General features: G+C 32.7%; 2 protein-coding genes across 5 annotated transcripts in view; both read left to right on the top strand.

The window, feature by feature from the left end:
- Positions 1–5256, top strand: part of LOC131144807 (protein POLLEN DEFECTIVE IN GUIDANCE 1) — a 33113-nt gene extending 27857 nt beyond the window's left edge. For 2 of the 4 annotated variants that reach the window (XR_009133914.1, XR_009133912.1), the window contains 3 exons: positions 3694–3759; positions 4270–4707; positions 4895–5256. Coding sequence is in view for 2 of the 4 variants with exons in the window: in XM_058093680.1 (XP_057949663.1) it covers positions 3694–3759; positions 4270–4476 (273 nt within the window). In the remaining 2 variants the exon portion in view is untranslated. Of the gene's footprint in view, positions 1–3693; positions 3760–4269; positions 4866–4894 lie in introns of those variants that run through there. The other 2 variants (XM_058093680.1, XM_058093679.1) reach the window with 1 other exon arrangement.
- A 4365-nt stretch (positions 5257–9621) lies between these two features.
- Positions 9622–12301, top strand: LOC131144824 (leucine-rich repeat protein 1-like). Its single transcript, XM_058093709.1, has 7 exons — positions 9622–9747; positions 9822–9954; positions 10032–10103; positions 11428–11571; positions 11668–11739; positions 12009–12080; positions 12217–12301. Exons 1-7 carry the CDS (start codon positions 9669–9671, stop codon positions 12299–12301), a joined length of 657 nt encoding a protein of 218 aa, XP_057949692.1. The 5' UTR covers positions 9622–9668.
- The last annotated feature ends 35 nt before the right edge of the window (positions 12302–12336 follow it).

Raw genomic sequence — 12336 nt, 5'->3', positions numbered from 1 at the left:
CTGCCCAGTAGCAGTCTGCCCTCTTCTTCTTGTCTGTTTCTCTTCTCCTTCTCTTCTTCTTCTTCTTCTTCTTCTTCTCTTAATTCTCTCCCATAATTTTCTCAACTCTCTGATTTCTAAATTATGTTGCTGTCTCTTCTACTTGCAGCAGTCTCTGTCCAACAATTAATCTCTCTGTTTCTTACATCTTCTTCTTCTTTTCTTCTTCTTCATCTTCCAATCTCTCCATTAATTTCTTCTTCTCTGTTACTCTCTCATCTCATCATTTCCTTTCTGAAATTTCAGTTATTAAAAAAAAAAAAAATCGAAAGCATTAATGCAGTTCAGAACTTTTCAGAAAATTCCATCCATGTCCCCATTTCTTCAAACATCACTTTCCAGCCACCATCCTGCAACACCACCCATACCATCAAACACAGAACCCCCCAAAACCTTTTCCCTCAAAGTTTCATCACCAACTGACCAGCTGTGAAGCCCCACGCACCACCTAAAGTTCCTCAGCTGCCGCCCCCTTCAAAATCTCATTGCTGGAGAAGTGCTTGAAGTGTAATCTGTGATCGTAGAATGCCCTTAAAAATGAAAGAGAAGTTTTATAGGACATCTATAATACCAACTATGCTATATGGATCGGAATGTTGGGCGACGAAGAAACATAATATCCAAAAAGTAAAAGTTGCCAAGATGAGAATGTTTAGATGGATGAGTAGTATAACATTGAAAGATAAATTAAGGAATGAACGTATTCGCGGTAAGTTAGGTGTAGCTCCTATAGAAGATAAGATAAAGGAGGGATGACTTAAAATGGTATGGAACTTGCAACGTAGGCCACATAAGTGCACCAGTGAGGAAGAGTGAGTTAGTTACTTTGGGGGACAGTAGAAGGGGTAGGGGTAGACTCAAAATAACTTGGGAGGAGATAGTGAGTAAGGATTTAATATTCTGGAATCTATCAAAAGAATGGGTCCATGATCGCATAAATTGGCAGAAAAAGATTCATATAGCCGACCCCACCTAGTGGGACCTAAGGCTTGGTTTTTTTGTTGTTGTTTTTAGGGGTATGTGTGTAATTTCATATATTTAAAGGCTTTCTTATAAATAGTGTGTGAAAGCCATGATGTAGGCAATTGTTGATAAATTTGAATTGAATTGAACGTGAGTTTCCCACCTGGTATCTTCTCTCTCCTCCATATCCTTTCCTTCATCTCTTCTAATTTCTCCATGACTGCAGAACCTTGACGCTGCCCCTACATCACACTATCATCCTCAACTTTTTTATATACTTTACACTACGTAACTCGTTGATCTATGTCTCTCTAGCTCTTAACAAATTTAGATATGTCTCTTTCCCCTTCTTTTGAATCTGTTATAGCTTATAAGTTATTATATGCTCTATGTTTAGCTTCAATAACAACCTTTTTTGCATCTTTTTTTGCTTCTTTATACTTTTCAAAGTTTTCTATGTTTTTATATTTTGCCATGTTTTATACCAAATTTTTTTTTTGTCTTTATGAATTTTTTAGCTTCTTGATCCCACTCCCAACTTTCTTTACTAATCAAGAATCTTCTTCTAGATTCACTTAAAATCTCTTTTGTTGCCTCCAAAGAGTGTTTGCATCAACATCGTCCCCTAGACAATCACCCTCTTTGATAATTTTATCTTTAAATTTTATTATATTATCTTTCTTTAGGTTCCACCTCCTAGTTATTTTGCATTGATTTATGTTACCCTTTTTCTTCCTTTTTTGATACATATATGATATATCCAACACTGGAACTCATATATTGTGTTGTTAACTTTCACTTGGGATAACTTTACAATCTAACGATTTACCCTCCTAGTTAAGAAAAAAATTATTTGGCTTTTATTTTGTCTACTCTTGAAGGTTATTAAGTATTCTTCTCTCTTCTTAAAGCATGTATTCACTGTAATACGATCATATGACATGACAAAGTCTAAAATCGGATTCATTTTTGTCTCCATATTCATGTCCTCTATGTATCCTCTCATAACCTTTATTGTCCTTTCGAATTTGTCCATTCATATATGCTCCTATGAATATTTTCTCAGTCTAATACATCCATTCAAATATGCTCCTATCCATAGTATCCCTTGTATGATACTATCCATATTTTCTCAAAATTGTCTCTTACATTTTTTTACTAAGCCTATTTGAGGAGCATAAGCACTAGTGATGTTTGCTCTCTCTTAGCCTAAAACCATCTTGATTTTTATGATGATGTCCTCTACACTTTTAATTCTTACCCTCATTCTTATGTTTTTTTCTTTTTTAGTGTACCAAATCCTAAATCCTAGTTTTTCAATTTTTCTAGCTTTCTCCCCTATCCACTTAATTTTCAATTTCTGTAGCTTTCTTCCTTGAATAGTATTCATATCTTCCCAAAATTGTCTTTTAAGATATTTTGCTTAGCCTATTTGAGGAGTATAAGCACTAATGACATATATTATCTCTTGACTTGAGACCTTGATTTTTATGATTTTATCCCCTATTCTTGATATCTACAATACTATCTTTCAAGTCTTTGTCCGTAAGATTCCTGCCCATTCTTATGTTTTCCTTTTCCACTAGCATACCAAAGTTTAAATCCTTATTTTTCTTTTAATTTTGTAAGTATCCCTATATTCCATGTTGCTAATCTAGCCTAGACTCTTGAACTAGCTTTTTTACACACCCACGTCTAGAATCATGTGGGAACCTACATGCATATTTGATACTGTACTCGGGTGCCAACATGGCGCATCATTTCAGGGTAACGATCTAGCCCACTCTTACCATTTTTTGCTACACATGGGTGGTATAAGTGCAACACGTTGCTTGTTGGTGACATCCCAATGCATAATCAGTTGGAATTCAAGTCATAGAGACTTGACAAGTTTTACGCTGTCTTTCAACTATCAAACCCTGCCCTCTTCCTTTACCCAGACTTGGGACCGACTGTGTGAGAAAGGAATCAGGACATTGAGTGCATCATAGGCAGAGTTATGATGGGAAAAAAATACTGCTATATAGTGCTGCGAAAGTAGGAAAAAAATTCTGTACAATTAAGTACAAGAGTGCCCACAAAATATTTAAAATGCCAAATGTGATGAATTTGCTTTGTGGGCCTGGAAGCTCAGATTCCATCATTGCATCGCAAATTCAGCTTCTAGTTTTGCAAGAGGGTTTGAAGAAGGAAGCAGCGCTGCCTCATCTGAATCCTACCATATTTTGATAGTGACCAACTTTGGGTACATTTTCATTTTATGAGCGAAGCAATAAATTTTTATTTTTTATTTTTATAAATGACCATAACATCAAGGAGAGTAAAATACTGTCATCCAAAGTTCTAAAATTTGAATGTGAATGTGTGGGAAGAAGGTAGGCTTCAACTTTGATATTATTGCCAGCTTGGATGATGTATTTTTTTCGTTGTCCTAGATATTTCCGCATTGTGGCATTTTGGGACTATCAATCTTCTTGAGATCTTGAAGTTGACATCTTTAAATACTTAATTTTGATGGATGTGGAGGTATGAATACTCTCAAATTGCTAAGTGAAATTGACAATGATTTGAGTTGGAGGCTGTGTTACCAGATTATGGTTTTATTCAGGATTCCTTGAACATTTAAGTAAGAATATATTTTATTCTGGATGTTCGTACATTTAAGAAGGCTAATTTCTGTTTCCCTGACAGACGCTGAATATACAAGAGGATGACAAGAAAAACCTCACTTTTGTTCCTTTGGCACCAGCTTGTGTGGTAAGCCATAACTACTACTTGCCATTATTATTATTATTATTATTGTTGTTGTTGTTGTTGTTGTTGTTGTAGACTATAGTCATAGGCTGCTGACATAGACACCCATTTTCTGTGTTAGATCCAGCCTAAATGAAGTCACCAAAAAAAAAAAAAGGATGAGGGCAGGTTTTGAATCAACGATAAGGTTGTTCTCCTTTGTGACTGGTCATGGTCACAAGTTCAAGTCCTAGGAAGCAGCTTTAATGTGAAAAGTCAAAATACCTTTACCCTATGTATGGGGGAGGTTTTGGATTTAGAATATTAGGATTTGAAAAATATGTTATACAAAATTGTATTAAATTTTGTTCAAATTCAAATCCAAGACCCAAAATCAATGCTCCCAAGTGCAGCATCAATGTGTAAAATAAAGTAGTATTATACTATAGAAAGGACTTTTCTTGCAGTTACAAAGGGGGTTGCTGTTATAAAAATAAGTTAAATATTCATAATCTTTTTCCCATATTTTATCAGGTCATTCGAGTGCTGACTCCAATATATGGTTCTCGTCTCCCTTATGGTCCTCTCCCATGGAGGCTATTCTGGATTTGCATATTGTCTACTGTTACTTTTGTCATGCTTGCTAGCCTAAAGGTGATGATAGGCATGGGCCTAAGAAAACATGCCTCTTGGTATATCGATAGGTGCCAAAAGAGAAGACACCATCTCCACACCGACTAAAATTTTGAACAAGAAGAATATATACGCATACAACTATCAAACTCCCAATCTTGAATTATTGGAACAATAGCCCAAAGTGGTTGGTGCATTAAGAAGTTCCATCTCACAAGTGCTTTTGTGGTTCCTTCCCACTTTTGCCGGGCTCGTCAGTTTCAGAACAGCCTGCATACAAAGAAGGTTTCAGGGTGAAATTTGCTTATGATTCCCGAACAATGCTCTCTTTGTACAAAGGTTAGTTTTTATAAAATTCCCTGCCATATACTTGTAATGTAGTTTGCTTTTCATCAGTTTTGTGCACGAAAAAAAAAGGGAAATTATGACTGAGGAAACAAATTTTGAGACTACTTGATTAAAATTAAATTATAACAGCTATGTTGGTTGATGATAAACCTTTTTAAATTTAAATTTTCTACTTTAGGTTTATTCCCTTCAGGAATGGAATGAGGAGACCACCAAAGAACAACCAGAATACCTACAAAGAAAATTTATTTATAGTTTCGCTTTCTATTCTGTTTTCAACCATGTTAAACATAATGTTGAATTTCTTGGATAGGGAATCAGAATGTATTTGTTTTCTTAAATTGGAGAAAGGAAATTTGGGATAGCTTTGAGTCCCATAGTAGTAGGTTGGAATCATGATTAATGGCATGGAAAACAAAATATTACATTAGGGATGGACCAAAGGATTTTGTTTGGGAAATGAAAAGGAAAAGAGAGTTAGTACTTTTCATTATACTATCTTTTTCTATCAAATTCTATAAAAATAAAAATTTGTTTGAATTTGATCCCAAATTAAAAAAACTAAATGTTAATGATGTGCGAAATAAAATTTCTTCATTTGTTTTGGTGTGCGTGTTTGTATTCTTTCTCCCTTCAAAATCAAACATGAGAAAGGCCAATATCTTTCTATTTTCTTTAATAATTTTCATGCTTCAACAACTAGGGCAGAGCAGCTTCTTTAATATTTCTAGAGATAGCATTAACGTATAGGTCAACATATTGGATTGATTGGGAAACAATATGTAATTTTAGATAAAAACTTAAAAGCAGATCAACTTTAAGGTTTTAGGGGTCTTTATGTATTAACCCTTCGCTGAATTGACGTTGATGTATTCAGTGACAAGTTGACAGTACAGTGTTTCTCATTCTCGTTAAAGGAATTGGGTGGAATTGCAAATATTCATCGACTTGACAGCTTTATGAATGGAATCTGTGGTTTTCTTTTTTCCTAAAGTCTTCCTTTTTGCTTGTTCTACAGCTCAAAAGGTTACAGAAATAATTTTAGCTTTAATTTTAATCTTTAAAATAATTTAAAAAAAAATATTATTTATAAGAAATTTTAAAAAGGTTTTTTTAATTGCGTTTCAATTTTTTTTACAAATATATTTCAACCCTAATTTCATATATTCCCTTCATAAGAATTAAACCCCCGTTCTCAAATGAATCACTAATCCCAATTTTCATTCTAAAACATATAATTAATAGAAGTAAAAAAAATTTCAAATTTTATTATTTAATTTTTTCATTCTCTCCATTTAAATTTTCATTTCACTCCATTTCTATTAAATTATATTTCTTAAACTACATATGCAGTAAGATGTGACTAATTCAAGTATATAAATAACTTTCAAACATTTACGAAAATTTCCATACAATTTATATATATCATATTAAAGCTGTGTTTTTGGACTATAAAATTCCAATATTAAATTTAAACAAAAATCAAATAAAAAAACTACACAGTAACATTGTATTCAAATATAAACAAATTTAAAGTGAAGGGAAGGTTTGAAATGCCCTAGATGCGGTAGGGCGTGATGATTTGAATCTAGGTTAAAGCTTTTTAAGGAGTGGGATCCAGATATGGAATTTTTGAGAGGAGAGGAATCAAGTCAATGGTCAATGGGCACAGCTGCCCGCTCAATGCTCCCTGACAGAAATTCGTGTGTTAGTGATTGTGCACTCGATGGTGATCCCATCCTCGCGGAAAGCTTTTGTCTTTGAAGAAGAAGAAGCAGAAGAAGAATGGAAGATTTTTATTGTTAATATTATTATTTAAACAGCTTCTCACCCTTTTCCACTTTCTGATTTTATGTCTGTGTGCGCATTTGTCCAGTGGGCAGATGGGGTGGCTTTAACAGCTTAGTCAAGTGTCACTTCTTTTAAGGCATTTTTTTTTTTTTAGAAAGAAGGTCATCATGATGACACCATTGACTCGTTCATGTTCATACCCACAACCCCCACAACATGCTCTATGCTTATCCAATCAAATTCTCTCCCGCCCAACAAAGCATTTATGTATGTAAGCTAAGAAATGAATATGTGCACGATGATTTAAGTGTAATTTTCTTTTTAATAAAGACGAAATAAGAAATGGGCGACTCAAAGTTGTTTGGATTAGTAGAGTATACTGGTTATTGCATAAGATAAAAGGAGAGGTAGAGATAGACTTGAAATAACTTAGAATGTGACAAGAAAAATAAATATTTAATAGTCCTAAATTTGTTAAAACCACTTCATCACGATCCAGTAAAAGGGATTTGAATAACCGAATCCATTTAGTGAGAATAAATACATAATTTGTTGTTTTCTTCTGTTTATGGGTATGTGTGTATTTGTGTGTGCATCTGCATGTAAGTTTTAACTTAATAAAAGGTAAATCTTTTAAAAATTAAAAATTTTGAAATATCAGTTTGTGGATTTGGTAATTCGACCTCCTTGATCCATCTAAGAATCCATAATGGTGTCATGTTAATTGCATGTGCTCATGTAAAATAGAATAAATAAAAATTTTTTTATTTTCTTAACTATAAAAAGCACAAATAATATATATTCTATACGTATTTTGAATGAAAATAAAATATTAAAAATATTTTTTTGAGCAAAATTTATGTGCAAATCATTGAATTTGGTCTAATTCTTATGAATTTAATCAATATTAGTCATTAGTTACTATCACATTACTAAAATCTCAATTGATAAAATATATATATATATATATATATATATATATATATATATATATAAAATTTAAAGAGATAATTCGCAATAAATTTTTTTTTTGGTGCCAAAAATTCAAATGATAAAGGGTACTTTTTGGCTAGCGTCGTATGAGGTCAAAACTTAGGATGAATGGAGTCCCAACATTTGCGCCAAACATCAAAAGACGAGTCCCTCACATGCCACATGCCAAGAGCGTAATGGGCCTGCAAGTCCAAATGGGCCCCATATCTCCCCTTGAATAGCCCTCGCTCCGTCCATCCGTGAAAAACCTATAATGCACTCCGGCCCACCTTTTGGCCCACTTGAGTCACCCATGGCCCATCCATCAAATGTCCATTTTGCACACGATCAAAATTAGCTAATATAGGTTAAATGATGCCGTGGGATAAGATAATTGGGTCCTCGGTTTGACCATGCATGATTTTCATATGAATGGTCAAAAAAGTGAGAAAAATGCTTCTCTTGCCCAGAAGAGTTATGCAAGGGCGTGGGGCTAAGTTGGGCCCAAGTCCAGTGGACCTTGAGGCCCAGCCCAGAATTTGAGCCCAAAGTCACTCCGTTCATATTTTATTTTGGTCTATAAGCGGGTTTTGTGGCAAAAGTAATCTGGAAGATAATATGTTGCTGATTTATTGCAGTAACATTTTAATAATCAAAGTTAATTTTTTTTAAAAATAAATCATTCATTTTATTCATAATTTTTAATTAAAATAAAAATAATAATAAAATGAATTTAAATATAATTAAATTGAAAAATTCCCATTAAATTTTCATAAAAAAAATAAAAAGTGATAAAAGCCATTTACAAAAAAATATTTTTATTATATTCCAATTTCATAGCCAATAAGATTATTCTTGTAAAAGTGAATTTAAAATATAATAACAACTAAAATAAATATAATAAATTTATTTTTATTGTGGCATTTTAAATTTATATTACTTTGTACTCTTGTTATTTTAATCATATTTTGAATTGTTATTTGATTGAAGGACAAAATGAGCATTTGTCTAATCAAGATATAAATTTATTTTAATTTAGAAAAACTAATTAAACATGTTGCTGATATTTGATTTTTAGTTTATATTTTTCATTTTGAGTTTTTTGTTTTTGATTTTTTGATTTTTCGGATAATAATACCAAAGGACTTGTAAATGACTTTTAGTTGATAATACTATTATCCTAATTAATGTGACCCCCACTTATAAAATCCAATTCAAGTAGTTTGAAAGAGATTTATATTGTGTCAATTGTGACATTGATTACATTTTGAGATTTCAAGTGATTATGATTCTTCTTTTTTTTTTTTTCTTTTTTAACGAAAACCTCAATTTTATTGATAATACTCACTTATGATAGAGGAATACCGTGATTACAAATAGGACATGAAATTTACAAATAAACTATCGAAACTATCCCAAGCATCAAAATCAATACAAGCCTATCAAAATCCATACCATTATCCAACTAAAACAATTTAAACATGTCTATGTAACGAAATATTTTTTCTTACATAATAAGTTTATGAATTAAAGTGTGAGGAACGAAACGAATAAAACCAAGTTATATGAAAAATTGATAATTACAAGATATAATAATGAGATTAATTTAATTGATACATATCTTGTGCAAGTATCTTTTTGCAACAATATATTCTTGTTTATAATGTTTTGGCTCCTTGCACGCAGTTTAAAAAATTTAGGGTTGGTTTGTGGACCATCACTCCTTTCCAAGTATATATATATATATGCTCTATCCTACACATGTTTTTCAAAAAGAACAAAGGAAAAAGAAAAAGAAGAAAAAAGGAACAGATAAAGTTAGATTGCATTAGTTTGACATAATTGACCAGCTTGGTAGCTAGCTACGTTAATTGTCTGTGTGGATAACCATTAAACATTACTTAATTAATTCATTACTTAAGCATGCTACAATGCACATTACACAACACAATGAGCAGTCCTATACGTACATAAGTAGCTTTTTTTCCCTTCTCAATTTTAAATCTTCTGACCTCTGCCCTCTATAAATTCCTTTGCCTCCCTCCTTCGAAACAAACAGCGCGCACACACACACACACACACACGCCTCTCTCTCTCTCTCTCTCTCTCTCTCTCTCTCTCTCTCTCTCTCTCTCTCTCTCTTTGAAGTATATATTCATCAGCTGCTAATTAGGGAGGTTTGGGCATTAATGGCGACCTGGGTTTCGTTTTCTGTCGTCGTCCTCCTAGCATTAATCTCCTCACGACCCGCGAACGCAAACCTAGAAGGCACTCGTCTCTCTCTCTCTCTCTCTCTCTCTCTCTCTCTCTCTCTCTCTAATATACATAATATGGAAATGCAGGAGATGCGCTGTACGCACTGAGAAGGGCAGTGAAGGACCCGGGGAATGTTCTGCAGAGCTGGGATCCGACGTTGGTGGATCCTTGTACTTGGTTTCATGTCACCTGCGACCGTGATAATCGGGTCACCCGACTGTAAGTACTGAAGACTTGTTTGGCTTCACGGAATACCCATTCTAGGAAATAATTTAGGATACGCGTTGTATGTGCAGAGACCTTGGAAATGCGAAGCTGTCGGGCAGGCTAGTTCCCCACTTGGGAAAGCTTGAGCGTCTTCAATATCTGTGAGTTCAAATTTTATTTCCCACCCAATATTTATTTATTTGCATCCAAGTTCATCTCATAAATTTATAATCCCCACGTTCGAGAGTTGATTACTTTATATCTCTGTTTGAAATTTCATTATATTTTTTTTCTCCTATTTTAATTTTCAGTTAATGCTAGTAAGTATGTAAATTAATTTAATCAATCAAATATAACTAATCTTTTTTTTAAAAAAATAATAATAATAACAAAAGCAAAAGTTCATGAAATGTAAAATAAAAATAAAATTTTGCTCTTTGATTTATTATATAATTTTGAAATTTTTTGGTAATTTGGTATAGTAGTAAAACATAGTGAATACGAAGATTAGCTAAAAAGAACAGTTTGATAATATAATAAAAAGCAAAAGATTCTAACTTTTTCTGAGATTTGATAAAAAAGATAATGATCTCTTCTAAGATTTCGAAAATTTTAAAAATCTTTGTTAAGATTTTAAAAATCTTAGAATGTCTACCTTGATTTTTCAAGGAGACCCAAACTTTTTCTTGTATTTTACAAAAAAGATAAGTTTATTTATTTATTTATTTTTATGAGATGTCTGCCTTTCTAACAAAGTATGGCATTTTTGAAACCTCAAGGCTTAAGGGGAGGTCTTTGTCTTTTTCCCAAACTTTAAGGAAGGTGAATGTAGTAATAAAAATTTTAATCAAAATTATTTTACTTAATTGTTATATTTTCAAATCTATTCTTTTATTATTATAAGAATAGTCATATTGTTGTGAAATCATGCCCTAAGTTTATGTGTGTACACGCACACAATAAATACGAAAAAATTGAGAAAATTAAAAGATAAAAAAATAACCACGAATTTACATGGTTTGATAATGCACCTATGTCTATAGAGTTCTTGCACACTTTTCACTATTAATAAATGAAAACCGCCTTATGATTTTAACTCTCGACTACAATAATTATATCGCACTTCTATATAAAATTCCAAAATACCCTCATGATAATAAAATTATGTTGCACTCTAACTCAAAATTATAGCGTGGGAAGGGAGGGATTTGTCATACCTTACTACGCTTAATTAAGTAGACAGGAAGGTTTCGTACATAGAGACTTAGAGGTTTGAGCTCTCTCATTTGTAATAATTTTCAAGTGGATAATTCCTCTTTTTATCTATAAAGTTTGGTTGAAAATTGGTAAAAATACTTTTTGTATAATTCTCGAGAGAGATATCATTGTATTTAACATTTTTAAATAAAAATAAAATTACATGGCAATATTCTGGTGCTTTAAAAATTTTAATTGGGATTGAAATAGATGGGCTTTTTTATGCAGGGAATTGTACATGAACGACTTGGTTGGGCCGATACCGGAAGAACTTGGTGGGCTTAAAAGCCTCATAAGCTTGGACTTGTACCAAAATAACCTCAGTGGGCCCATTCCTTCCTCCCTCTCCTCCCTCTCCCATCTCAAATTTCTGTAAGCAATCACCCTCTCACTCTTCATAATTTTGTTATCTAATGATTTTTGTATTATTGGTATTATTAACAATTAGTAATAATATTATTATTGTAGGCGATTGAACAAAAACAGGCTGACAGGTAGAATACCCAGGGAACTTACCAAGCTTGAAAACCTCAAGATGCTGTGAGTATTCCATCTTAATTATTTTCCACTCTTTTCAGTCACCTTTCTTATTACATGTTTGGAAGCTTGAAGTTGTAATTTTTTAAATTGTATTAAAATATTATGCAAAATTTCATCTACATCGATTCACATAAATTAAAATTTCAAAAGTAAAATTCATACTTCTTCTAATAATTTCCTCTTTTATTCCTCTCTATATAAATGCATGCCTTTCAAAAATAAATAAAAATAATTAAAACTGCGTTCTGTGCGCATATGCATGCATGCAGAGATGTGTCCAACAACGATTTATGCGGCACAATTCCAACCTCTGGTTCCTTCTCGAAGTTTTCAGAAAGAAGGTACGTGCTGAGATCATCAGTACTTATCATATATATAGAACAATGATTTATTTTTTTAAATTTCCTATATTTAATTATTAATTAATTAATGGAGCAATAATTAGGTTGGTTGCATGGCTTGAATTAATGAATGCAGTTTTATGAACAACTCGAGACAGGATGGACCGGAACTGATGGGGTTTGTGAGATACGACATGAGAAGAGATCGAGGCTGCCATTGATGCATGCATGCACCTCCCTCACTCCCCCTCCCCCC

This window comes from Malania oleifera, chromosome 12 (genome assembly GCF_029873635.1).
Source record: "Malania oleifera isolate guangnan ecotype guangnan chromosome 12, ASM2987363v1, whole genome shotgun sequence".
Lineage (NCBI taxonomy): Eukaryota > Viridiplantae > Streptophyta > Magnoliopsida > Santalales > Ximeniaceae > Malania > Malania oleifera.
The sequence above is the reverse complement of the archived record's forward strand: the minus strand, read 5'-3'. Positions and strand labels throughout refer to the sequence as shown.